At 36.1% G+C, this 27,123-nt stretch overlaps 1 protein-coding gene across 3 annotated transcripts in view; it reads right to left on the reverse strand.

Annotated features, from left to right (window-relative positions):
• The window catches only part of CD2AP (CD2 associated protein), a 138,242-nt gene that overhangs the window by 15,251 nt on the left and 95,868 nt on the right, over positions 1-27,123 (reverse strand). For all 3 annotated transcript variants that reach the window (XM_008263019.4, XM_051854659.2, XM_051854660.2), the window contains 3 exons: positions 26,235-26,297; positions 9,114-9,279; positions 8,606-8,748 (listed from right to left, as the gene is read on the reverse strand). In XM_008263019.4, the coding sequence (XP_008261241.2) occupies positions 8,606-8,748; positions 9,114-9,279; positions 26,235-26,297 (372 nt within the window). The remainder of the gene's footprint in view (positions 1-8,605; positions 8,749-9,113; positions 9,280-26,234; positions 26,298-27,123) is intronic.

Consider the following 27,123-nt stretch of genomic DNA (forward strand, 5'->3'; position numbering starts at 1 on the left):
GGGACCCTGGTGCTTTCCATTTGGATATTCTGAATATAAAGATAAGGCATGATGTAATATGCTTTTTATTTACCAGAGTGCTGGTTTGAGTCTTGGTTGATCTGCTTCTAATCCAGCCCCCTGTTAATGCTCTTGAAAGACAATGGATGATGTTCAGTACTTGGGTTCCTGCCACTTACATGGAAGACCCAGATGAAATTCTTGGCTCCTGGCTTTGGTCTGGCTCAGCTCTACTATTTGTGGCCATTTGAAAAGTGAACCAGCAAACTGAGTTTTTTTTTTTTTTTTTTTTTTTTTTTTAAACTCTGATACCTATATGTGATAACGAGAACCCTTAAGGGTTGTCAATATAGCTTTCCTTTAGCCCATATTCCAAACTAGGGATATTAATAACAGCCATAATGTTGTGTATGGCAGTAGTTTTCCATGTTCTTATTGTCTAGCTTTGGATTATGCTTCACATAAAAATCTGCTTAGATGTTTACAATAATTTGTCAGACATTTAAATGTTCCAATTCAGTGATCTGTTACTTCTTAAAAAAGATCTAAGGATACTCATCATTATCAAAGTTTATTCATCAATTTTCATAAAATAATTTATTTAGAGATTTTATTTTTTAAGGGATGAAGAACACGAAAATAAAGCATACAAAGATGTATCACTATTTGGCAATATGTATTATATAACAACTGGAATTATTGGTTGACTACTTCTAATTTTTTCCCACTGATTATTTTGTGTGTTCTATTTTGGATCAAGTTACTAATCTTGTACATTACAACAGGTACTCTAATATACTAAATTTAATTTTTGAATTTTTTGATAATTGTCTGTTACAGTGATTATAAGATAGAAGGAAACGTAAGAAACAGGTTATTTAAATGGAAAAAGTGTTAGATAATCTGAAAGAGCCTGAAATTAAGTATATATCTTAATAATGCCATTTTATCTGTAAATATAAACAAAACAATCAGTATCGAAAAAGCATGTTAAAAAGGTGTTGTCATTTGAAGGGTTAAAAATGCCTTTGTACACTGATAAATGTGCACTGATAACATTGATAACCTAACAAAAAAACCTTAAGAAGTAAAATCCAATCATTTTGGCCCACAGAGATTATTTTCAAATGCATATTTAAGCAACATGAAGAAAAGAAACAAACAGAAAAACACAGGAAGAAATGAAACTGAAATGGTAAATAAAATGCAGATTTACAAAATCATACACCATGCTGATGTAAAATGCCTTCTGTATGTCCAGTTTTGGGCTACAATATCAAGACAAATAATCTTGCCATTCTAAAACTCTCTCAGGTTCTCCATTTAAGCCATTGGTTAGTAAAATGGAAAAGTGCACATTTTAGACTCATGATAAAATCTAAATGCTTTTAAATTTACCTAAGAATGATAACAATGGATTTATACTGTACACATGGTATAAAAGGCATGATAACCACTGACTCTAGGAATCATATGTGTTACCCTGCCAGACTAAACTTATAGTTCTGAAAGTTGTTAGGAAGACATGAAATTGTTAAATCAAAGTAAAATATATAATTTTGGGAAAAAATGATTTTTATAGCTGCTGGTTTTTAAGAAAACCACATTAAAAGAATATTATTTTTAACTAATCAGGAAATTTTTTCAAAATGAATTTCATTTTACTTTAAAATGGAAAACCAAAAGGGTTAGAATAAATAGACAGACACACATGTACACTTTAAGTAAAATTACAAAGAAAAATCAATGTGCACTACCTATTTATGTTGAATATATTATTTGATTTCTTTTATAAATTATTATCTTACCAAAATGGAGAAGGGTAGGATAATTTCCTGACACGTAAGAAGGGAAACATGGCAAACAGGCTAGGAAACAAAATCTGGAAAGAAAAGTCAAGGATAGGAATGTCTAGAAAAAAGACTAAACCAAAAAAAAAAAAATCATTTCACAAAGCAGGAAAAAGAAACAGTCATAGAATGAATAGAACCATTTCAATGTTTAGCATACAGTGACTGCAGGTGATGTGTATTACATCTTAGATTTATTTCATTGGCTTTCAAAAGGAACAATTGAGATTAGCAGCAACTTCAATATACATTAAACTAGAAAGAAGCTTCGTTTTATTGTTCACTGAACATGAAGACATCTTCCAAAAGGATAGCTAGTGCTTTAAGATGCCAGAGTTCAGTACATTAACATGTTATAATATATTATAACTAAAATTAAACCACCTTCTCATCAGGTCTTAGTCTTTTGTGTAAAATAGCAATTATAATGAAGGAGACAATTTTAATAAAAAAAATTTAAAAATACTACTTCAAAATCTGACTATAATTCAATTTAACCCTTAAAATATTTCATACACATATAAATAAAAAACCACTAATGTTTTATATGATATACTCTATAATATAGTATTACCAAAGAAACATGACAAACTAGATTTTTTGAACTCCTGCTTTAGATACAGGTTCATTCTTTATGTCTACTATTATACAGTTACCTTCTTTAAAAAAAAAAAAAAAACACCTTAAACTCTGTGTGAAAGAAATGAAGGTGGAAATATTGGGAAAGTAACTCAAATAAAAGTAGATCAGCTATCAAAACTGAAGAGAGACAACATTTCCTTACTCAACAATAAGTGCTTTGGAATTAAGTAATGTATGTTTTCTTAAAACCTCCTTTTAATTCTGGAAGAATTAATCACAACAAATTAATCAAAAACAAAATATTGCAATTTAGGGGCACAGCCTCATCTGGGTTTTCACAATGTGAGAGCTATGAGACAACTAAATTTTCTATCTCCCATTTTAAAAGTAAGAATAATCTTAGGGGATGGCACTGTGGTGCAGTGGGTTCAGCTGCTGCTTGCAAGGACAGTATCCCATATAAATGCCAGTTTGAATCCCAGCAGCTCCACTTCCAATCCAGCTTCCTGCTACTGTGCCTGGGAAAGCAGTGGAAGATGGCCCAAGTGTGCCCCTGCCACATATGGGAGATCTAAATGGAATTCCAAGCTCCTGGCTAGCCTGGCCTAAACTAGTGGACGGAAGATCTCTCTCTCTGTCTCTGTAACTTTGCCTTTCCAATACACAAATCTAAAATAATAATAATAAATAATTTTACTTCTTAATAATTTATTATTTTAGAAATATTTGGATGTGAACTTTGTAATTAACTACTAGTGACAGTTTTTTCTTAAATCAATTTTTCACTGAGTATTTGAAAAATAAAAAAATTTAAACATGATCTTCATGATCTTTGCAGTCTGTAATACTGTATCTTATCACCGATGCAAATGTATTGGGGCAAACAGAAGTTACTTCATGACATTAAAAATAAAAAGGAAAACCTAACTAAAGATTCTAAAATATTTTTCTTAAATGTATAAAAGTCACCAAAGACTGTATTTATATGCAAAGGTTTAGTTGTAATTTTAGAAACAGGAAAATTACATCTGAGAATACAGTCAGTTGGAAATAGGATGAGCAGAATTTAACAATTAAGGAGAGAGGGAAAAAGAAAAGTGACATTTAGAATAACTTCTATGTTAGATAGCCCTGTAGGTATGCTTCAGTTGCCATTTAAGTTAAAAAACAGATTTAAAAACTTGCCTAGGACCAATTACCTAATAAATAAAACACATTATTTCAACAGAAAAGTCAATGTACTTTCTAGCATATCATTTCAATAAACGGTTTTCACATATATTTAAAATTTCTAAAACTTATCTTCAAGGGTTAGTTTCACACATCATTTCAAACTAAACCAAAAATATCAACTCTGCAACACAAGGCAAAATTTAAGGTTGTATTTGAGATAATTTTTTTTAACATGCTAACATCCCACAGAAAGGGCAGAACACTTTTACATTGCAAGATGAGCCTCCTTAATTCAAATACTCTAGAATCAAAAATATTAAACAAAGTAGAAAATTCCACATGTGATTGCACATGACAGGATGAAATCAAAACACAGGTACACTAAGAATACTGTATAAAATTATTATCTTTAGGGGCCTGTGTTGTGGCACAACGGGTGAAGCCACCGCCTGTGATGCCAGCATCCCACATGGGCGCTGCTTCATGCCCTGGCTGCTCCACTGCAGATCCAACTTCTTTCTGGTGGGAAAAGCAGGGGAAGGTGACCCAAGTACCCCTGCTACCCAAGTGGGAGATGTGGATGAAGCTCCTGGCTTCACCCTTGCTAGGCCTGGCCATTGTAGCCACTTGGGGAATCAACAAGCAGACAGAGGGTATGTCTCTGTGTATGCCTCTCCCTAACTCTTTAAAATAAATAAATCTTTTAAAAAATATATTATCTTTAGGCTACATGCATAAGATGTACTCAAAACTTAAGTGAATTCTGACTTTAGACTTGGATCCTATCACCAAGATATTTCATTTTATATATGCAAATATTCCAACTGCCAGCAACTGTGCCTTTTATCTTAGCATACTACCTCTGCCGAAAACATTAACTGGAATATAATAGTTGCTCATTTGGTACTTAACATGAACTCAATTTCCCAAACTTGTATTTCTGAACTTTAAAAAAGATATGTATGGTACATCAAAGAATAGCCTAAAATAAAAAATAAAGAAAAATACAAAGAGCAGCAGTTTGGAAGGTAGTTGTTTGTTTTCTGACTTAAGTCTCAGCTTCTCTAGATTAATTTCCTACTAATTAAAGAAAAAAAAAAAGCAGAAATTAGAAGTTTTCAAAATCTTCTCCTTTTTATTATCTGAATAAAGAGCAAATAATGACTACAGAAATAAGGTAAGAATGGGGCTCAAAAACAAAGTTTTCAACCACCAATAGTTTGAAAAAATGTTCAAGAATAAGACAAAATAACAGATACATACAGACTCTAAATGTTACTCCTTCAAATATCAAATTGACTCCATCAACAGTTAAAAACTTGTGATAAAGATCACAGAAATATCTGGAAATTCAAAATCCTAATATTTTTTATTTCCAGAGTTAAAACTGTACAAATGATCTGCTATCCTTTAAATATGACTTTTAAAAACACATTTCTAACTATATTTTAAATAAAACAGAAAAAAAGTGGACTGTTAAAATTTGTTTTTACTACTAAACTTAATTTAAAAAAAAAAGTTCTGAAAAACATGGTCATATTTATTGAACAGTAAAGAACAACTTTCATCAGATAAAATCTATTAAATATATTTTGGTGAATTTCTCTGAATATAATCAATATCTCAAGTCCCTGAAATCAGTAATGTATATGGTTTCACCAGACCAGGCAGTATCCAAATAGATGACCAAAACAAGCAAAAAAAAAAAAAACAAAACAAAACAAAAAAAAACCCATAAAATCTTTCAATTAAGACTAAAAATAAGCCACATTTAAGATACCGCCTTAGCTGGAGGGCCGGCACCACGGCTCACTAGGCTAATCCTCCACCTGCGGTGCCGGCACCCCAGGTTCTAGTCCCGGCTGGGGCGCCGGATTCTGTCCCGGTTGCCCCTCTTCCAGTTCAGCTCTCTGCTGTGGCCCAGGAGTACAGTGGAGGATGTCCCAAGTCCTTGGGCCCTGCACCTGCATGGGAAACCAGGAGGAAGCACCTGGCTCCTGGCTTCAGATCGCGCCGGCTACAATGCACCGGCCGTAGCAGCCACTTGGGGGGTGAACCAACGAAAAAAAGACCTTTCTCTCTGTCTCTCTCTCTCTCTCTCTCACTGTCTAACTCTGCCTGTCAAAAAATTAAAATAAATAAATAAATATAAAATAAATAAGATATAGCCTTAGCACCACCAAATTTAAATGGGGGGAAGAAAAGAGGATCACCTGAAAAAACAAGGAACAAGGTAACATACTTTAAAGTATAGTGACATACCATATGTTCTCCCTGATCGGTGACAACTGACTGAACACCAAGAGGGAAACCTGTTGGAGTGAGGTGGACACTATGGGAAACGGTGGCTTGATCAGCATAGCCCTGACTGTTAATGAACAACTTAATACATTATCCCTCTTAGTAGTTTTTTTATCTGTTCTACTTAATATGACTGGTTTAGTTCTGTAATTGATGCACAGTTATTCTTAAGTGTTGAAAATTAACTGAAATGTGATCCCTGTTGAACATGGGAGTGGGAATGGGAGAGGGAAGAGATGTATAATTTGGGACATGCTTAGGCTGACTTGCCCCAAGTGGTGGAGTTGGAAGCATACCAGGGGATTCCAATTCAATCCCATAGAGGTGGCATGTACCAATGCCATCTCACTGTTCCAGGTGATCAATTTCAGTTCACAGTTGGTCATGGTGGAGGGACTGGGAGTCAAAGGAAGCACATAGACAAGTCTAATACCTGCTAACGCTAACCGATGGAGTAAATAAAGGGGAGAGTGATCCAACATGGGAAGTGAGATACTCAGCAGACTCATAGAATGGCAGATGTCCTAAATAGCACTCTGGCCTCAGAATAAGCCCTAAAGGCATTCGGATCTGGCTGAAAAGCCCATGAGAGTATTTCAGGCATGGAAAGCCAAGACACTCTGGCAAAAGATCTCTGCGAGTGAGATCCCAGTGGAAAGAACAGGTCATCAAAGAAGGAGGTACCTTTCTCTGAAGGGAGGAGAGAACCTCCACTTTGACTATGACCTTGTCTAAACAAGATAAGAGTCGGAGAACTCAGAGGGCTTCCATAGCCTTGGAAACTCATGACTGGAGCATGGGGAGATTACTGATGCCATAGAAAGGAGTGTCAATTGGTAAAGTCAACAACAGGAGTCACTGTGCACTTACTCCTCATGTAGGATCTCTATCCTTAATGTGCTGTACATTGAGATTTAATGCTATAACGAGTACTCAAACAGTATATTTCACTTTGTGTTTCTATGGGGGTGCAAACTGTTGAAATCCTTACTTAATGCATACAAAACTGATCCTCTGTAAAAAAAAAAAAGAAAAGAAAAGAAATTATCAATTCCCAACTTGACTCTCACTGGGATTAAACATGACAATAGGTCTGCTCTGATTTCATCATCATTTAAAAAAAATCATCTATTATTTTTCACTTTATGTTTCTGTGTGGGAGCAAACTGTTGAAATCCATACTTAATGTATACTAAGCTGATCTTCTGTATATTAAGATAATCGAAAATGAATCTTGATGTGAATGGAAGGGGAGAGGTCGTGGGAAAGGGGAGGGTTGTGGGTGGGAGGGACGGTATGGGGGGGAAGCCATTGTAATCCATAAGTCGTACTTTGGAAATTTATATTCATTAAATAAAAGTTTAAAGAAAAAAAAAAGTATAGTGACATAAAAAAAGCCCATATAACCGGTCTTAATGTTTAAATAAAGTATGAAATGTTAACAATGAAGCTAAAGTATTTTAACAGTCTTTAAAGAATATCACAGAAGGCTTTATATATAAAGAAAATTTAGAATTTTCTTTCGATTTACATGATTGTATACAGTTCACCTATCTATAGCTTAATTTGGTTAGATGTAAAACAAGAAAACATAGTGTCTACTTCCTAGAATTGCAGTAAAGATAAAATTATATGAACAAGTGCTTTGAAAAAAAGTAAAACTAAAAACAAGTGTGAAGCACTACACAAAATACAACCATTACCACAAAGTAATAATCACACCGTGCTTTTAATACTGAGACCATACCAAGACTTCTCTATCAATTTTTCCATTTTATAAATTGACACAGTCTAAAAGCCTAGGAAAAATTATAGACAAAGATGAGTAATGGGCTAATCAGTCCTAAGCTTAAGATACAATATTGTTAACCACTCCCCTCTGGAAGTAAATTAAAAAGGCCTGCTACACGGTGGACCTAGCCCTTTTTTCCTGCTTTTTGCCATTGCAGGCCTGTGCTGCCCTGTGCCTCTAGGGCACGTGGCCTTGGGGCCATGCACTCCATTCATCCTGGCCTACATGCTCTTCCACGTGGCTGGCTCCTGGTACTCGGTATGAATCCGGATTTCCCTCTCTCTTTCATACAGGGCCCTCACTCTCCTATGCATTTCTCACTGAATAAAAAGCTTAAAACTTAAAAAAAAATTTTTAGCAAAAGAAATATCACTTAGTGAAACAGTCATAAAAGTCTTATTTTTTTTTATCGCTTCTTGGCCTTTTGGCTAAGATCAAGTGTAAAAATCCTATTCTTCTGTACTGAAAACAAAAGTATATTGAGACTCAGAGGGAAATTTTTAAAAAGTCTTATTAAATACAACTGAGTACTGGCACTAATGGTCTCTGTATCTCATTTTTAAATCTGTAAAACTAAAATGCACTCAAATCTGTTTTGATCCTACTTACAGAGTAACAGATAGATAAACAATATTTTAACATCTATTTCAATCTTCTCTCAGTATGAAAACTATTCATTTTGGATTCTGATTAATAAGAAACTTTCAAACCTGCATAAATTACAAAGATTTTGCCCAGTTTTCATTTTTAAGTTCATTTTTAAACTTTGATTATTAAAATTTTAAGTAAATTTCAACTAATTTCCATTATCCATAAAACAGCACACATAAACCTCTCACATTAAATAGTTCCTGAAACTATGTTGACCACTTCTTTTAATGTACCATCTTTGTTCATGTTGACTTACCTGTTTCTTTAGAGCTCCTTACTGTAAATGAGTCAAGGTCTACTGATTTTGGTCTAAGTGGCAACTGTTCAGAATCTAACTTTGGTTTTGATACGGGCTCAGTTTCAAACTTTGATGAAATGATAGAAACTTCCCCATTAATCCTGAAATAAGAAAAATAAACATATGCAAAAGCTACTTGCATGTGAAATGTGACTTTTTCAAAATATGTGATTTCACGTCATTAAAATTTCAAAGCACAATACTGATTCATTTCTGTTCTGGAAAACTATCTCCAAAAATACACACTTCTACAATGACTGACCACAATAAAGTTACAAATGTAAAAAATAGTTTCATCATATTCACTTATTCCAAATGTAAGATTAATAATTAACAGAAATATGGTCTAGTGAAAACATGTAAAACAAATACTTTAAAACATACTTTCAGATTTAGAAAGGTGATAGAACCATTTCCGTCAAAGTTTGGTAAACCAATAAGCAATTTAAGATTAGGCAAAACTTACTTGGCTATAGGAGGTGGTGGGGGAACTGGTTTTTCAGGTCGCTTTGGGTACGTTGTTCCAGAGGATCTCAATATATTATTGGCTTTGGTGGGTGGAGTGGGTTTCTTGGGTGGGACTTGTGGAGCAGCTGGTTTAGAAGGTTTTTGTTCCAGCACTGATTTTTCATCTGATGATTCAAAAATAATTAATAAGTGGGGTAGGCATTTGGTCTAGCCATTAAGACACCAGTTAAGAAGCTCACATCATGTCTCTGAATGATTGTGTTTGTACCCAGCGCCAGTTCCTGTTTTGAGCTTCCTGCTAATGCAGACCACAGGAGGCAGTAGTGATCTCTCCAGTAATTGGGTTCCTGCCACCCAAATGAGAGACATGGATGGAGTTCCTCACTCCTGTTTCTGGCCCAGGCCACTGTGGTCATCTGGAGAGTTAATCAGCAGAATGGAGGCGCTTTGCCTCAAATATATATATAAACATAAATATATTTATATAGATACATATGCATAAATATATATACATATAAAAATATACATTTAACAAGCAAGTTATGAACAATCCAAATAGTTCATGTTTCCTATCTCTTGAAGTTAATGTCAGGCAAGAAAAGTATGAGATGAGACAGACATTAACTTCCATTCTGTATATGTGTGAATATGTGCATTCTTTATTTTTAAAAAGATATTTAGTTATTTAAAAGGCAGAATGGCAGAAAGACAGAGGTCTACCATCTGCTGGTTCATTCTCCAAATGCCTACAATAGCCAGGGCTGGGCCAGGCAGTGGCCAGGAACTATGAACTCCATTTGGGTCTCCAACACTGGCAGCAGGACCCAAGTGCTTAGGCCATCACCTGCTGTCTTCACAGGCATATGAGAAGGGAACTGGAACAGGGCAGCAGGCACATCAACATGGAATTCCAGCACACGAGCAGCAGCTTAAACCATCACACCATGATGTTGCCCCCATACTGTTTAAAGTTATACCCCAATAAACACAAATATTAGCTTAAAAATTTTTACTTTGATGGATAAGGAAACCACCAATAAGCTTCTGATTAACAAAACTTACCTGCTTTTTACTATGTTCCCAGAAAATTTGCTTTTAGGACTGGTATTCTATCTCAAATATAACCACTGGTGATTTTATTCAATAAATAGTTATCTAGATTTAAATCAGACCACTTTCTAAAGCTCTAATATAGGGAACTGAAAACAAGTAGAAATGCTAGTGCTATAAAACACTGTAATTCAGAAATAATTGTGATGGCACAGAAAAAATATCCAATATTAAGAGAAACAGGCTAGACCAATTAACTACAGATGAAAGAATTGCTGGTTTGTATTTAAAATTCTCATTATTTTAGTAGGCATTTTGTTAATATCATTTCCTTTAATAATTCAATGAAATAGTCACTTGACAGATGAGAAAACATGGTGAAAAATACTGATAACTTTATGACATATTATTAAAGACTATTTATTACCAAAAAGGCATCAAATACTTTCAGTATTACATATGGCCCACTTGTTTCCTCATGTTCAGATACAAAGAACAAGTTTTTTTTTGTTTGTTTAAGATTTTATCTATTTGTTTGAGAAGCAGAGCCACAGAGAGAGAGAGAGAGAGAGAGAGAGAGAGAGAGAGAGACGGAGAGACAGAGAGACAGCAAGAAAGGTCCTCCATCCACCAGTTTACTCCCCAGATGGCCACAATGGCCGGAGCTGGGCCAATCTAAAGCCAGGAGCCAGGAGCCAGGAGCTTCCTCCAGGTCCCGCATGCAGGTGCAGGGGCCCAAATACTTGGGCCATCCTCCACTGCTTTCCCAGGCCATTGCAGAGAGTTAGATCAGAAGAAAAGCAGGCGGGACATGAACTGGTGCCCATATGGTATCCGATGTCACAGGCAGAGGCTTAGCCTACTACTCCACAGTGCTAGCCCAAGAACAAGTATTAAAATTGGTAAATGTGGGGGGTGGGCATTTGGCCTACAGGTTATTACTCCAGTTAAGACACCTGTGTCCTAAACTGGGATGCCTGGGTTTGATTCCCCGGCACTAGCTCCTAACTGTAGCTTCCTATCAGTGAAGACCCTAGGAGGCAGCAAGTGATAGCTCAAGTAGTTGTTCTTCTGCCACCCATGTAGAGACATGGACTAAGTTACATGCTCCCAGTTTCATCGCAGCCTAGTTCTGGTCACTGTGGGCAATGGGAGCTTGTGCTGTCTCTGTGTCCAACTCTTTCATTGCAAAAAGAAAACAACTAATAATACACATGACACATACATTCATCAAACAGCATTCAACTGAAATGGATCATCAGGTATATACTCTGAAATAACAAGTTCCCAAGAGTCATACCGAATGAATTTCAAAATTTACCTAGTCTTTAAAAGGCATCACAAGATTACAGGTAATTGTATGAAATTTCATTCAATCAGAAACTGGTAATTATGGAAACTGAACAAACATCACAGGCTATAGATAATCCCTTTTCAAAATTATAAATTTTATCTCCACAACCAAAATATAAAATACTACGTTTCAGTTCTACCATTTAATAGCTCCCTTGGATCATGGGAAAATATAGTGAAATTGGCCAGTGCCGCAGCTCACTAGGCTAATCCTCCGCCTGTGGCGCCAGAACCCCGGGTTCTAGTCCTGGTTGGGGCGCCGGGTTCTGTCCCCGTTGCTCCTCTTCCAGTCCAGCTCTCTGCTGTGGCCTGGGAAAGCAGTGGAAGATGGCCCAAGTCCTTGGGCCACAGCACCCGTGTGGGAGATCAAAAGGCTCCAGGCTCCCGGCTCTGGATCAGTGTAGCTCCAGCCATTGTGGCCAACTGGGCAGTGAACCAGCAGGTGGAAGACTTCTCTCTCTCTCTCTCTCTGCCTCTCCTCTCTGTGTAACTCTGACTTGCAAATAAATAAATAAATCTTTTAAAAAAACTACCACTTCTTATTTTGAACATTTAGCATGTTTTTGGGGTTCCATTCTCATAGCATGTGTCAGTTTTTCATGACAGTCTAATATAGATATATAAGAAAATCTATTTACCCACTGAAGGACATTTGGGTTGTTTCTATGTTCTGGCTACTGTAACCTGTGCTATTGTAAGCATTCACATATAAGTATTTGAGCACTATTTTCAATTTCTTTATTGAGTCACTTAGTAACTCTACTCATTTAACTTTTTGAAAAACCATCAAATTTTTTCACAGCAGTTGAAAACACTTTACTTTCACACAAGCAATAAATGAAGTCCAATTTCCCACATCCTTGCTCATACCTGTTATTCTCCAATTAAATATAATTAATTATATTTTATAATCATATAACTATACAAATATTTTATATGATTATTTAATTATAGCCATCCTAGTGGGTGTGAAGTGGCAGTTCATTCTGACTATTTAAAAAAAAAAAAAAAAAAGATTGGGGCCAGCACTGTGGTGCAGTGGGTTAAAGCCCAGGCCTGAAGTGCCGGCATCCTACATAGGCGCCAGTTCTAGTCCCAGCTGCTCCTCTTCTGATCCAGCTCTCTGCTATGGCCTGGGAAAGCAGTCGAAGATGGCCCAAGTACTTGGGCCCCTGCACCCATGTGGGAGACCTGGAAGAAGCTCCTAGCTCCTGGCTTCGATTTGGCGCAGTTCTGGCCATTGCGGCCATCTGGGGAGTGAACCAGCGGATAGAAAACCTCTCTCTCTGTCTCTACCTCTCTCTAACTCTTTCAAACAAAATAAAATAAATCTTAAAAAAAAAAAAACGAGAGAGAGAGATGTGTATATGTATGTATATGAAAGGCAGAGGTATAGAGAGAAAGAGAGAGTTCTATCATCCATTAGTTCACTCCCCAAATGGTCACAACAACCACATCTGGACCAGGCGAAAGCCAGAAGCCAGGAACTCCATCTGGGTCTCACACAGTGTGGTAGGGGCCCAAACATTTGAGCCATCTTTTACTGCCTTCTCAGGCACAACAGTAGGAAGATGGATCGGATGAAGAGCAGCGGGGACTGAAACCAGGGCTCTGAAATAGGATCCTGGCATTAAAGGCAGTAGCTAACCCCACTGCGCCACAATGATAGCATCTCGTTGTGGTTTTGATATATATTCCCTGAAAACTAAAAAGGGTAAACATCTTGTCACATGCTTGTTAACCATTTGCATTTCTCTTTTAAAAAAATATTTACTTTATTCCTTTTCCCATTTCTAATTGGATTCCTTTGTTGTAGTTTTATAACAATTCTTCATATATTCCAGATACTAGACCCTTACCAGATAAATGATTTACAATTATTTTTTCCATCCTCCAAGCTGTCTTTACATTTTCTTAGTAATTTTACTTGCTAGGGGGTGGCACTGTGGCACAGTGAGTTAACCTGCCGTTTGTGATGCTCACCTCTCAAGTGCTGGTGTGACCTGGCAGTTGAGCTTTTATCCAGCTCGCTGCAGTGGGGAAGTCAGCTGACAATGGCCCAAGCACTTGAACCCTTTGTGCCTACATGGGAGACCCAAATAGAATTCCAAGCTTCTGGCTTTGGCCTGGTCCATCTCCAGCTGCTGCAGCCATTTAGGGAGTGAATCAGCAGATTCTCTCTAATATACATCTTTGATCATAAGGCAAGCACTGAGTGATTTATGTGAGACGGAAGTTAAGATTTATTTACTTCTTATATCAACATCATTTAAGTCATTCTTCTCTCCATTGCAATGGCAATTATATTATAAATCACTTCCTCATCTCTCTTAAATTCTAAATCTACTTATATTTTCTGTGATTACTTAGTACTTGCTATTTTTCTTTCAAAGTCTATATTCTATCCTCTCCTTTCTTGCTGTTATTAATTTCTATTATTTCATTTTCTCCTTACTATAGTACATTTCATATTTTTGTAGTTACTGAGATAACATATCCTTGACTTAAACTTCCAGACTTCCCTAACACTGAAATTTCATTTACACTCCTGATTTCTCCTGCTTTTATTTCTATGAAAGTTTACAGACATGAACATTACCTCATACATTCAATATTTAGACCTGCCTAAACATTTGATCTTTCTGTTGATCTTCATTTCTCTATTATCAGCAGCAACATTTGACATTATTTCTCTCCTGTCTGAAGAAACTTCTAGAATGCGATCCATAGCACTTGCATGCTAGTGGTAATAAATTCCCTCAAGTTTCACTAGTATAAAAATGTATTGATTTCATCTTCTTTTCTGAATATATTTTCACTAGCAATGGAATTCTATGTTGGGGTGGATGTTGGGTACATTGGTAAAAATGCCCCTCTGCACACCTGAATTTGATAATCAATCTCTGGGTTCACATGCTGGCTCTGCTGCCAATCTAACTTCAGGCTAAAGCACACCTGGGAGGAGCGAGTGATGACTTACGTCTCTGGCACCCATGTGGGAGACCTCGACTGAATTCCAGATTCCTGGTTTCTACCTGGCCCAGTCCTGATTATGGCAAACATTTAAGGAGTGAACCAGTGGCTGGAAGATCTGTTTTTGTTTTCTGATTCTCTTTCAAATGAATGAATGAATGAATGAACGAATATTTAAGTTCTAGGGGCTAATGTTGTGGCCTAGCAGGTAAAGTTGTTGTCTTAATGCCAGCATCTCATATGCACACCAGTTCATGTCCCAGCTGCTCCACTTCTGATCCAGCTCCCTGCTAATGTCCTGGGAAAAGAAGCATAAAAATGGCCCAGGTACTTGGAACTGTGTCAACCATGTGGGAGACACAGAAGAAGCTCCTGGTTCATGACTTGCCTGGCCAACCTCCAGCTGTCGTGTACATCTAGGGAGTGGGTGAGTAGATGGAAGATCTCTGTCTCTCTTTCTGTAATTCTTTCAAATAAATAAATAAATAAATTTTTAAAAATTTAATTTCTATCTTAGTAGTTGCCCTTTTAATACTTTGGTAATTCATTGCAATGTTTCTGGCTTCCATTTTTTTTGCTACTGAGAAGTAGCTATCAGTTTTTTGTTCCAGTCAGATTACTATGTCTTATCATCTGTTTTCATTGTTTTGTCTTTTATTAAAACATGACTACAGTGGGTATCAAAGCACTTTTCTAGGAATATATCCAGGCAGGGTTCCATAGTACTTCTTTCGTTCTGCAACTTGCATTTTTTTTTTTTAAATATTTATTTATTTACTTGAGAGGTAGAGTTACAGACAGAGGGAGAGACAGAGAGAGAGGTCTTCCATCCACTGTTCACTCCCCAAATGGCCACAATGATTGGAGCTTTGCCAATCCGAAGCCATGAGCCAGGAGCTTCTTCCAGGTATCCCATGTGATGCAGGGGCCCGAGTACTTGGGCCATCTTCTACTGCTTTTCCAGGCCATAGCAGAGAGCTGCATTGGAAGAGAAGCAATTAGGACTAGAACTGGTGGCCATATGGGATGCCGGAACCATAGGTGGAGGATTAACCTACTGCGCCACAGCACTGGCCCCAGCTTGCATGCTTTTCATCACTTTTAGAAAACTGAAAATCATTAAATTTCTAAATACAGTTTCTGCTTTATTCTTTCTTGGCATCTTAACTGCCAAGCCAAATGCCCACTCCTATTACTTCTAACATACATAAAGTATAGATACATTGTACTTTGTATCTGGTTTCTCCAATATCTGGATCCTCTGAGGATCAGGTTCCATTTATTGTTGTTGGTGGTGGTTTCTAGTCATGTGCTGTATCTGTTGTTAGGCCTGATTATTTTTAAATGAGTATAAACCATCTGGTTATTTAAAAATATACATAAACTATATTTTAGTGTTTAATAGATTCAACATAGTTCATGGATACAATTTTTCCTTCCTCCCTCTCTGTTTATAGTTTTTAAGATACATTTTTAATTTACAGTACATTCAAGGGCTTAATTTTCCATGAAATGAAGGTTATATTAGGTAAAAAGCAAAAAGATCCTAGTTTAACAGGAATAAATACAAGGAATATAAACAACAGTCAGATGGAAAGATGAGCATTTCACTCATATAAGGTAAATTTTAAAGCAATTATAGATCAATAAAACTACAGTAGTATAACATTCTTAACCACTGGTTTGACAAGATATAAAAAAAAGTTTGATAAAACTATCTTCAGCAATACTGACACACACAAGCATTCCTTGTATTTTTCCCCTTAAACTTTAGCTCCCACATATAAGGCAGCACATGCAATATTTGCCTTTCTGTGTTCTGCTTATTTCAATCAACATGATGTCCTCAACTTGCATCTATTTTCATCCAAATGGCAGAATTTTACTCTTTTTATAGCTGAATAATATTCTATTGTTTATATATGTATATATATACACATGAAAACCAAGTTGTCTATCAACAGATGAATGGATAAAGAAAATGGATAAACCATTTATACATAGATGTGATTTATGATATCAATTTGCGAGTGTTGAACCACTCTTTCATCTCTGGGATAAATCACAGTTGATTGTGACATATGATCTTTTTTGATATGGTTTTGGATTCAATTTGCTAGTATACTGCTGAGAATCTTCACATCTGTTTATCAACAATATCGGTCTGTAGTTTTCTTTAAAGTTGTGTCTTGGTTTTGGTAGTGATGTTGGACTCATAAAAAAGAGTTTGGAAGAGTTCCATATTGTTAAATATTTTTGAAAATTTTGAAGAGTATTAGAGTTAGTTCCTCTTTAAATGTTTGGTAGAATTCAGTAGTAAAGTCATCATCAGGTCCTGGATTTTTCTTTCATGGAAGACTTTCAGTTACTATTTCAATCTCATTGCTTGTTATGGGTCTGTTTAGACTGGGTGTATCTTCTTTTTTATTTATTTATTTATTTTTTTGACAGGCAGAGTTAGAGAGTGAGAGTGAGAGTGAGAGTGAGAGTGAGAGTGAGAGTGAGAGAGAGAGAGAGAGAGAGAGAGAGAAAGGTCTTCCTTTTTTCGTTGGTTCACCCCTCAAGTGGCCACTATGGCCAGTGCATTGTGGCCGGCGTGCTGCGCCGATCTGAAGCCAGGAGCCAGGTGCTTCCTCCTGGTTTCCCATGCGGGTGCAGGGCCCAAGGACCTCGGCCATCCTCCACTGCACTCCCGGGCCACAGCAGAGAGCTGAACTGGAAGAGGAGCAACTGGGACAGAATCCGAAGCCCCAGCCAGGACTAGAACCTGGGGTGCCGGTGCTGCAGGCGGAGGATTAACCAAGTGTTCCATGGTGCCAGCCTTGGGTATATCTTTTAAATTTAATCTTGATAAGTTATATTTATCCAGGATGTTATCCATTTCTTCCAGGTTTTCCAGTTTATCAGCATACAGTTTTTCATAGTAGCTTCTTATGATTCTTTGTATGCCAGTGGTGTCAGTTGTAGTAGCTTCTTTTTCATGGCTGATTTTACTTATTTGAGTTTTTAAAATCTGTTAGTCTGGCTAAAGGTTTATTTTATCTTCTCAAAAAAATTAGCTCTTTGTTTTGCTTATCTTATAAAATTTATTTTGTTTCAATATCATTTATTTCTGCTGTGATCCTTAGTATTTCTTTCTTCCTGCTGTTTTGGGGGCATTTTTTAATGCTGGCTCTTAACACTATAAACTTCCACCTTAATATTGCTTTCATTGTATCCCACAGGTTTTGATATGTTGTGTTTTCATTTTATTTTGAAAGTTTTTCATCTCCTTTTTAATCTCTTCAGTGATCCTGAGATCATTCAGTAGCATGTTGTATAAATTCTACATATTTATGAGTTTTCTATTGTTCTTATTGTTGATTTCTAGTTTTAGTCCTTTGTGGTCTGAGAAGATACATGGTATGATGTCAATATTTTTAAATTTACAGAAACTTGATTGGTGGCCCAATATGTGATCTATCCTAGAACATGTTCCATGTGCTGATGAGATTAAGGTGCATTCTATAGCTGTCAAACGAAATGTCCTGTAAATGTCTGTTAAGTTCATTTGCTCAACAGTATGGTCAACTCCAATGTATCTTCATTGATTTTCTGTCTAGATAATCTGTCCATTGATGAGAGTGAGGTGTTGAAGTCATCCCACTATTACTGCACAGGAGAGTATCTCTCCTATTTAGATCTAATAATATTTGTTGTATATATCTGGGTGGTCTTGTGTTGGGTGTGTATATATTTATGATCGTTATGTTTTCTTGCTAAATCAAACTTTTTATCAAAATATAATGTCCCTCCCTGACTCTTTTTACAGTTTTTGATTTAAAGTCTGTTTTATCTGATATGAGGATAGCTACTCCTGCTTGTTTTTGGTTTCCATTTTCCTGGTACATCTTTTTCTAATCCTTCACTTCCAGTTGATTACACTGATAATTTAAAGCTCTAAGTAATGTCATGTTCCCCATGGAATAGACTTAATATCACTTCTATTAGCCAGCCAAGATAGGGACAGTAAAAACTCCATTATAACTTCCTATAATCAAGGAGTGAAGTGATTAGAAGTTGAGCTTCAGTGATCTTGAGAAGTCTACTTTTATTTCATACTTCCTACAAGAGAGAAATTCTTTGAAAATCAATTCAAAACCTAGGAGTTTATCCAGATATCTTCTTTTCTGTGGGTTTTGAACTCTAAGTCTTTGAATCCAAAAGTCTATTGAAAATTCTTTTTATAATCTTAGGTACCAGAATTGGCAAATACATCAAAAAAGAAAACACAAGTTTAGATGTCACACTCTCCTTACTCCTTACTCTCTTTACCTTAATCTTGGTCTTTGACGCATATCTATTCCCATGGGTTTTATGATACTGCTCTCTGATCAGTCTCTGTTTTTTTTTTTTTTTTTTGATCACTGTCAATCTTCGTCTAAAATTCCAGTTCATCTAATAGCTTCTGAAAGTACAAATTCTAATAAATCTATGTTACACTCTCTTCCCATTCTTGTTTTAAGCAATCTTCTTGAACCAATATCCTAAATTTAACATCTAATTTACAGGAAAGCACCTTCCAAATTAACACTAACTATAAACTGTTAGCAAAGGTTCAGATTCCATGTTTCTTACATTCATATAAAACTCCATGTCAAAAGCTGAACTCACTCATACTTTGTCCCATAAACAGTCTTTTATTCTCACTTTCTTTCTCATCTCCACATCCTCACAATAATTATGTTCTGATTAACCAACAAGCTGTGCTAATGTATAACCTAAATCTCCTAGAATTGCCAGTGTTACAGTAAAGTCTAAATGTATTTGACCATCTTCAGCAGACAACATAGCTGATTCACCCAAATCCCTCCTACCTTCCTATGATTAACCTCAGCCAATCAGTACACAACATTCTTCTTATAAGTCTTACTGTTCTAGAAGTGACCATGTGACTAAAGTTGACCCAAGAAATTGAAAAATATGTATATTATATTGGCGATACTTTTTCCTCCCTTTGTTGTCAAAATCAAGTTGCCCTAATTCTGTTAGCATTCCTATAAACCAACCTGAAGTTAAAGTGGACAGTGAGGAAAGCAGAAGAGATAAATTTGCAATTCAGATATATAATTAAAGCACTGAGTTATCCATCACATCATGCCTACTTTTGGACTTTCCATTATGTAAAATTGTTTCCCTACTGTTTAGGTTAGTTTGGATAAAAAATTTCTGTTCTTTGTTCTCAACAGTTCAAATTTCTTTTATCTATAACACATTCTACCATCCACACTGCTGCACCTATGCAAATAGCACCAGTGAGTATTAAAAAAATCTGAACATGTAAAACCATAGAATTCCTCAAATGTTTAAAAATCCTTCAAATTTTATAATCAATAGATGTACCAGAAAAATATGAAAGAATTATACATGAAAAAATTATGAAGGGGAGCATAATTCCAGAGAAAGAAGGTTCTAGGGAAAGGGGATTATATCATGTAAATGTAGGGAAAAACAGTTATTCTATGAATATCATACAGTGGTAGACTAGACTATACACATGATCAACAAAAAGGGAAGACATGTGAGAGAGATTACAGAATTTGGCAGGTACCAGATCATCTAAAACCTGGTAGTTGAAACTAAGGTTAATGTAATCAATAATGGTTCATTGAGACAACATTGTAAGTTTGATTTTTTTCTGCTCATTTTCAATAGGAAACTTTAAAACATATTAATGTTAATATGTATTATATCATATCTTAATATGTATTTATCTCACATACACATGAGAGAAACATACATTAGACACCCATATGATAAATTCTGAAACCCTTAATACTAATTGGAGCAAGGCAAGATCTAAACAAATGAACATTATTCTATGCATGACCTAGAAAAGTAGGTCTCAATTTTGTCTTCAGATTAGAATTATCAGGAGACCAATAAAAACACTAATACCTAAGTCATATACTACACATATTCTGTAAAGGGAACAGCCTTTAACATGGTAGGTTAAGACTCTAGTATTCCACATCAGAGTACCTAGGTTCAATTTCTTTTTTTTTTTTTTTTTTTTTGTATTTTTGTTTTTGTTTTTGTTTTCAAAGACTCATTTCATTTTATTGAAAAGCAGAATGACAGATGGAGGGAGACAGATTAATCTTTCATCTGCTGGTTCACTCCCCAAAATAAAAAGATTTCTCAAAGTACTGACAATATTACTCTCCTGAGACTCAGCAAAGTCAGCATTCTAGGTATCTCTGAGAAAACAAGGTAGAGAAAGCTGCTAAGCAAGTTTGAGAAAATTCATAGGATGACTGGAACCAGAGAGTAGACAACGATACTATCCTAAAGATATGGAAAAGTATATCATGAAACAATTAGAGTCATTTAAGAATCAAGGGTAGTGTGGTGATCAATTTCATAGTTTCTAGTAACATTTTTCGTCCCTCCAAAACAAAACACAGCTTTCATAAAGAATATCTTCTGTGAAAATAAGATCTTAAAAGAGAAAAATCATAAACACATGTGGTAATAGAAGCACTGTATTCCATTGTTGGAAAGCTTAAGTCTCCTCAAATTGGTCCTGGCTATTGTCTGAAAAAGTCTCTTGACTGTGAAAATAAGGGTGGAACTTTATTATGTAAAAGAAAAATATTCATGGAATGCATAAAGTCTGTTCTTTTTATATTAATAAAAAGTTCTTTTTAAATAAAATAGTTTGCCAATATTTAACAATCAGATGGATTCTGTCTCTCTCTCATGACAAAGCACACCAGAAAAATGATGACATTTTTCCTATCCCTTCATCTATGAAACAATGTCAGGGCTGGCGCTACAGTGTAGTGGATGAGGTCGTTGCCTGCAGTGCCAGCATCCCATATGGGCACCAGTTAGAGCCTCAGGTGCTCCACTTCTGGTCCAGCTCTCTGTTATGGCCTGGGAAAGCAGTAGAAGATGGCCGAAAGACCCTGGGCCCCTGCTCCCATATAGGAGACCTGGAGGAGGCTCCTGGCTCCCGGCATTGGATTGTCACATCTCCAGCCATTGTGGCCAACTGGGGAGTGAACCATCAGATGGAAGACCTCTTTCCTCTCTCTGCCTCTGCTTTTCTCTCTGTGTAGCTCTTTTAAATAAATAAATAAATCTTTAAAAAAAAAAAAAAGAAACAATGTCATGTGAACAAGAACATTCTGGGGCCAGCACGTGGCTCACTTGGTTAATCCTATGCCTGCAGCACTGGCATCCCATATGGGTGCTGGTTCTAGTCCCGGTTGCTCCTCTTCCAGTCCACCTCTCTGCTGTAGCCCAGGAAGGCAGTGGAGGATGGCCCGAGTGCTTGGGGCCCTGCACCTGCACAGGAGACCAGGAGGAAGCTCCTAGCAATATACTTCTTACATCTGGTACTACATATCTTGGTAGGATGAGTTTTTCAGGTAGAATAGACAATATAGCCAAATACTAAAACAAACTGATCCAAACTTACAACTAACAATAATTAAATTACAATGGGGCGGCACTGTGGCATAGCGGGTTAAACCACTGCCTGCAGTGCTGGCATCCCATATGGGTGCAGGTTCGAGACCCAGCTGCTCTGCTTCCAATCCAGATCTCTGCTATGGCCTGGGAAAGCAGTAGAGGATGGCCCAACACCTTGGGCCCCTGCACCCGCATGGGAGACCTGGAAGAAGCTCCCGGCTCATGGCTTTGGATCGGCACAGCTCCAGCCGTTGCGGCCAATTGGGGAGTGAACCAGTGGATGGAAGACCTCTCTCTCTGCCTCTCCTCTCTCTGTGTAACTCTGACTTTCAAATAAATAAATAAATCTTTAAAAAAAATAAATTACAAGTAACTAATCCGAGACTATGTATGATATGTGTGTGTGTGTGTGTGTGTGTATATATATATATGTAATTCTTAATTGTTAAAAAAACAGGGATCACAAAAAGATTCAGTGTTGAGCAGTCTGTGCAAAGCGATAAAGGTACATGACACCCCACTACCACCAGCCCCTTTGGGTTTTTTCCTTTCTTGGAAGCCCTTTCTGTCTCTCTGGCTGGAGGTCTTTGACTCTAATAAATCTTGCTTTTGAATTTTAAAAAATTAAAAAAAAGAACGCACATGACATATTAAGGGAATAGATAGTGAATGACAGATTTACTGAAAGAGAAGAGTGGAAGAAGATACCAAAATGGAATTTGGAGGTCAGTATTTATAGTCTCACACTTAGATTTTTGATTGTGATTTGAAGAATGAAAGTCTTTTCAACAAGTGGTGGTGGATCAACTGGATATCCACATGCAAAAATAGGAACCCAGAAAAAACTATTACACTCATTGCAAAGATACCTCAAAATGGATCATAGACCCAAATGTAAAATACAAAGCCCGTAGAAAATAACAGAGGAGAAAATCAAGATGGCCTTGGGTATGACAATAAAACATGGTTCATGAAAGAAATGTCTGATTAGCTGAATCTCAATAAAATTTAAAACCTGTGCTCCACAAGAAGAAAAGCAACAGATTGGGAAAAAATATTTGTAGAAGACCCATCTAATAAAGGACTATTGTCCAAAATACATAAATAACTTAAAAATCAACAAGAGTAAAACGAATCTCTAGTTAAAAGGCAGGCCAAAAACCTGAAACACTTCACCAAAGTATAAAAAGTAAGCCCATGAAGAATTTCAACACTGTCTATCATTTGAAGGATGTAAATTAAAACAAGATTCCACTAATACACCTAGCAGAATGGTCAAAATCCAAATCAACTGACAATATCAAAGGATTGCAAAAATGTAAACCAACAGAAACTCTCATTCATTGCTACTGGGAATGCAAAATGGTAATAGTTACTTCAAAAAACAATTTGGTAGTAGCTTACAAAACTAAACATACCTTTACCATATGATATAGCAATCCCACTCCTTACTATTTAACCATATGAACTGATATATGTCCACACAAAAACATGGACACATGTTTACAGCAGCTTTATTAATAACTCACAACCATGGAAGCAATGAAGATATTGCTCAGTGAGTGGATAAAGTGTAGTATATGTAGATGATGGAATGTTATTTATACTAACAACAAATTAATTACAAAACCATGAGAAAACATGGGAGAAATTTTACTTGCATATCATTAAGTGAAGGAATCCACTCTAAAAAGGCTTCATATTGTATTATTCTAACTATATGACATTCTGGAAAAAGCAAAAGAATAGAAACAGTAAAAACACAGGACAGGGATTTGGCCTAGCAGTAAGACATTGATAAAGATATCTGCACCCCACATCAGAGTACCTGAGTAGTGAACAGTTTCAATCCCCATTCTAGCAACCTGTTGACATACACCCTGGGAGGCACAAGTACTTGATGACCCAAGCACTTGGGGCCCTACCACCCACTTGAGTGATGCCGTTTAAGTTCCCAGTTCCAGGCTTTGACCTGACCCAGGCCCAGATGTTGGGGGCATTACTGAAGTGAACTACTGGACAGGAGCTCTCTGATTCTTTTTGTCTGCCCCTATTTCATAAACAAATATTAGTGGTTGCCAAATTACTCTGTTTGACAGTACAATGGTGGATATATGTCATTATGCAATTGTCTGAAACTACAAAATGTACAACAGGAGCAAACTCCAATATAAACTTCAGATTTTAGATGACAGTGATGTGTCAATATAAGCTCCTTGACAGTAATAAACACACTAATATGCTGAGATGCTGATGTAAAATATAAGGGAATTCTTGGTACTTTTGGCTTAATTATGCTATGACTCCAAAACTGCTCTGAAAAACCATCTATTAAAAAATATCATCCTGGCAACAAGGGGAAGTACAAGCCAGAAAAAGGGCTAAAGTGAGAGAAATTGCTTAAGATTATTTTTTTCCAACTCATGACTGGAGCATAGGGAGATTACTGATGCCATAGACAGGAGTGTCAATTGGTAAAGTCAACAACAGGAGTCACTGTGCACTTACTCCTCATGTAGGATCTCTGTCCTTAATGTGCTGTGCATTGAGATTTAATGCTATAACGAGTACTCAAATAATATATTTCACTTTGTGTTTCTATGGGGGTGCAAACTGTTGAAATCTTTACTTAATGCATACTAAACTGATCCTCTGTAAAAAAAAAAAAAAAAAAGAAAAGAAAAGAAAAGAAAAGAAAAGAAACTATCAACTCCCAACTTGACTCTCACTGGGATTAAACATGACAATAGGTCTGATCTGATTTCATCATCATTAAAAAAAAATCATCTATTATTTTTCACTTTATGTTTCTGTGTGGGAGCAAACTGTTGAAATCCTTACTTAATGTATACTAAGCTGATCTTCTGTATATTAAGATAATCGAAAATGAATCTTGATGTGAATGGAAGGGGAGAGGGAGTGGGAAAGGGGAGGGTTGTGGGTGGGAGGGACGGTATGGGGGGGAAGCCATAGTAATCCATTATTCGTACTTTGGAAACGTATATTCATTAAATAAAAGCTAAAAAAAAAAAAAAAAGATTATTTTTTTAAGCTTCATTTATTTGAAAGGCAGAGTTAGAGATGGAGAGACAGAGAGGGAGAGAAATCTTCCATCTACTGGTTCATGCCCCAGTTAGTATTTCTTTAGGCAAGAGACAGAATGGGGTGGAGGGGGCAGAATTGTGGCACAGTGGGTAAGGCCACAGCCTGTGATGTCGGCGTCTCATTTAGGCAACGGTTCCAGCCCCAGCTGTTCCACTTCCAATCCAGCTCCCTGCTAATGTGCCTGGGAAAGTGGCAGAGTATGGCATGGGTGTGTAGGCCTCTCCTGGCTCCTGGCTTCAGACCAGTTCAGCTCCATCCATTGTGGCCATTGGTGGAGTGAACTAGTGTATGGAGGCTCTGTCTCTCACTCCCTCTCTCTCTAAACTCTGTCTTTCAAAGAAATAAATAAATCTTTAAAGAGAGAGAGAGAATAGGCTAAACTATAACACTGGCAAAGGAAATAAAAACATCTTAAAATAGAATTGAAATTTTTGTGCATCTATAAACTAATCTACTAGAGACAACTATTGCAAATATTTCCACACTAAAAGAAAAATATGAGAAGAATATACTTCGTCCAAATTAATGGGGGAAAAAAAAGGTCACACATAGTGGTGACTATAGATGATAATGGACTATTAAAACAAAAAACTAGAAAAGAAGATTTAGGTTGTTTTCACCAAAAAGATATGATAAATGTTTAAGGAGATAAGTTTTACCTTGATTTGAACATTACACAATACATACATGCATCAAGACATCACACGGCATCCCATAAATAGGTATAATTTTTATGTATCAGTTAAAAATAAAACTTCTTTTAAAAAATGAGTAATAATTTTAGCAAAATATGCATGGTTATTATAGAATAATTTTCCAAATTTACATGACAAACACAAGCAGTAAGATTAAATACATAAATATTTCCATATGTTGAAACAGGAAAGTTATTTAATGCTTAGTTTTCTTATATATTATTTGAAATAATCATGATTAATATCACATCTTACCAAAGTAATGGTTTCATTTTTAATGGGTATAGATTGGTATCAGTTTGAGTAAAAATCTTAATTTTCTATAAATCTCGATAAATTACTTCCTCCCAGAAAACTCCAAATATTGCAAACACTAAATGCTTGCTAAAAATCAAGTTAAATGACCCAGTATGAAAAAACTTATTTATTCAAAAAGACAAAGAAAGAATTACTTTCATGACAGTGAAAAAAAATATTAGTCCCACCTTTTTCTTCAGGCTTTAACAGAAAATACTTCTTCTCCGCAGCAATCAAGTCAGGCTTTGGAGCTGGGGGTAAAAACAAAGTTAACACTTTTTTCAAAAAATAATTTCAGAGCACAGACATGAAGACATGGCTAAAAAGTAAGATCAGTTTAAAAATAGTATCACATGAAAGCATGGTAACACAAAAAAACAATGTACTTAAATCACTAGGCTCAATTTCTAATGCTGGAGCCACCACTATCACCTTCAGTGACAACTCTGTGATACTAAGCCACCTGACATGAGACCTCTTTGACTAAGGAACTGAATTTCTCGAAATCAACTTAAATTTTTAAAAATACCAAGTGGCTGGTGGCTAGCATACTTAAGAGTACGGCTTCACAGTAAGCCTCCAACACCAGCTTCAGTAAATATTACCTTTAACATACATTTTCCTTGCTCTGGGGTTAGGCCAGTAAATATAAAGTTGAAACTAAGGGGAAAGAAAGGACTTAAATTACTCTAGAAAACAGCAAATTTTTTCAAGAAATGGAAAAATTTATAACACTTGTAAAAATCAGATATTTGGGGACTGAACTCGGAGAAAATAAAGCCAAATTATAAAACTTTATATACGGAAGATATTTCTACGCATAACATTTTATTCACCAGTTTAAAAAATACAAATTCACAGCTTTTTTTTTTTCAATCTTTGGCATACTTTCTAAAAAAAGAGTAAATAATTAGTATTTGTTTCAGATGTTAACATTTGATTTAATTTGAAAAGGCAGAATAGTGAACAAGACAAAATAACATATTAGGTTTACTTGGGTATAAATTTCAACAATTTAGGTATGGGTATTGTGGCACAGCAGGTAAAGCTATTTGAGTCCCAGCTGTTCCACTCTCA

The sequence above is a fragment of the Oryctolagus cuniculus genome, chromosome 5 (genome assembly GCF_964237555.1).
Source record: "Oryctolagus cuniculus chromosome 5, mOryCun1.1, whole genome shotgun sequence".
NCBI lineage: Eukaryota > Metazoa > Chordata > Mammalia > Lagomorpha > Leporidae > Oryctolagus > Oryctolagus cuniculus.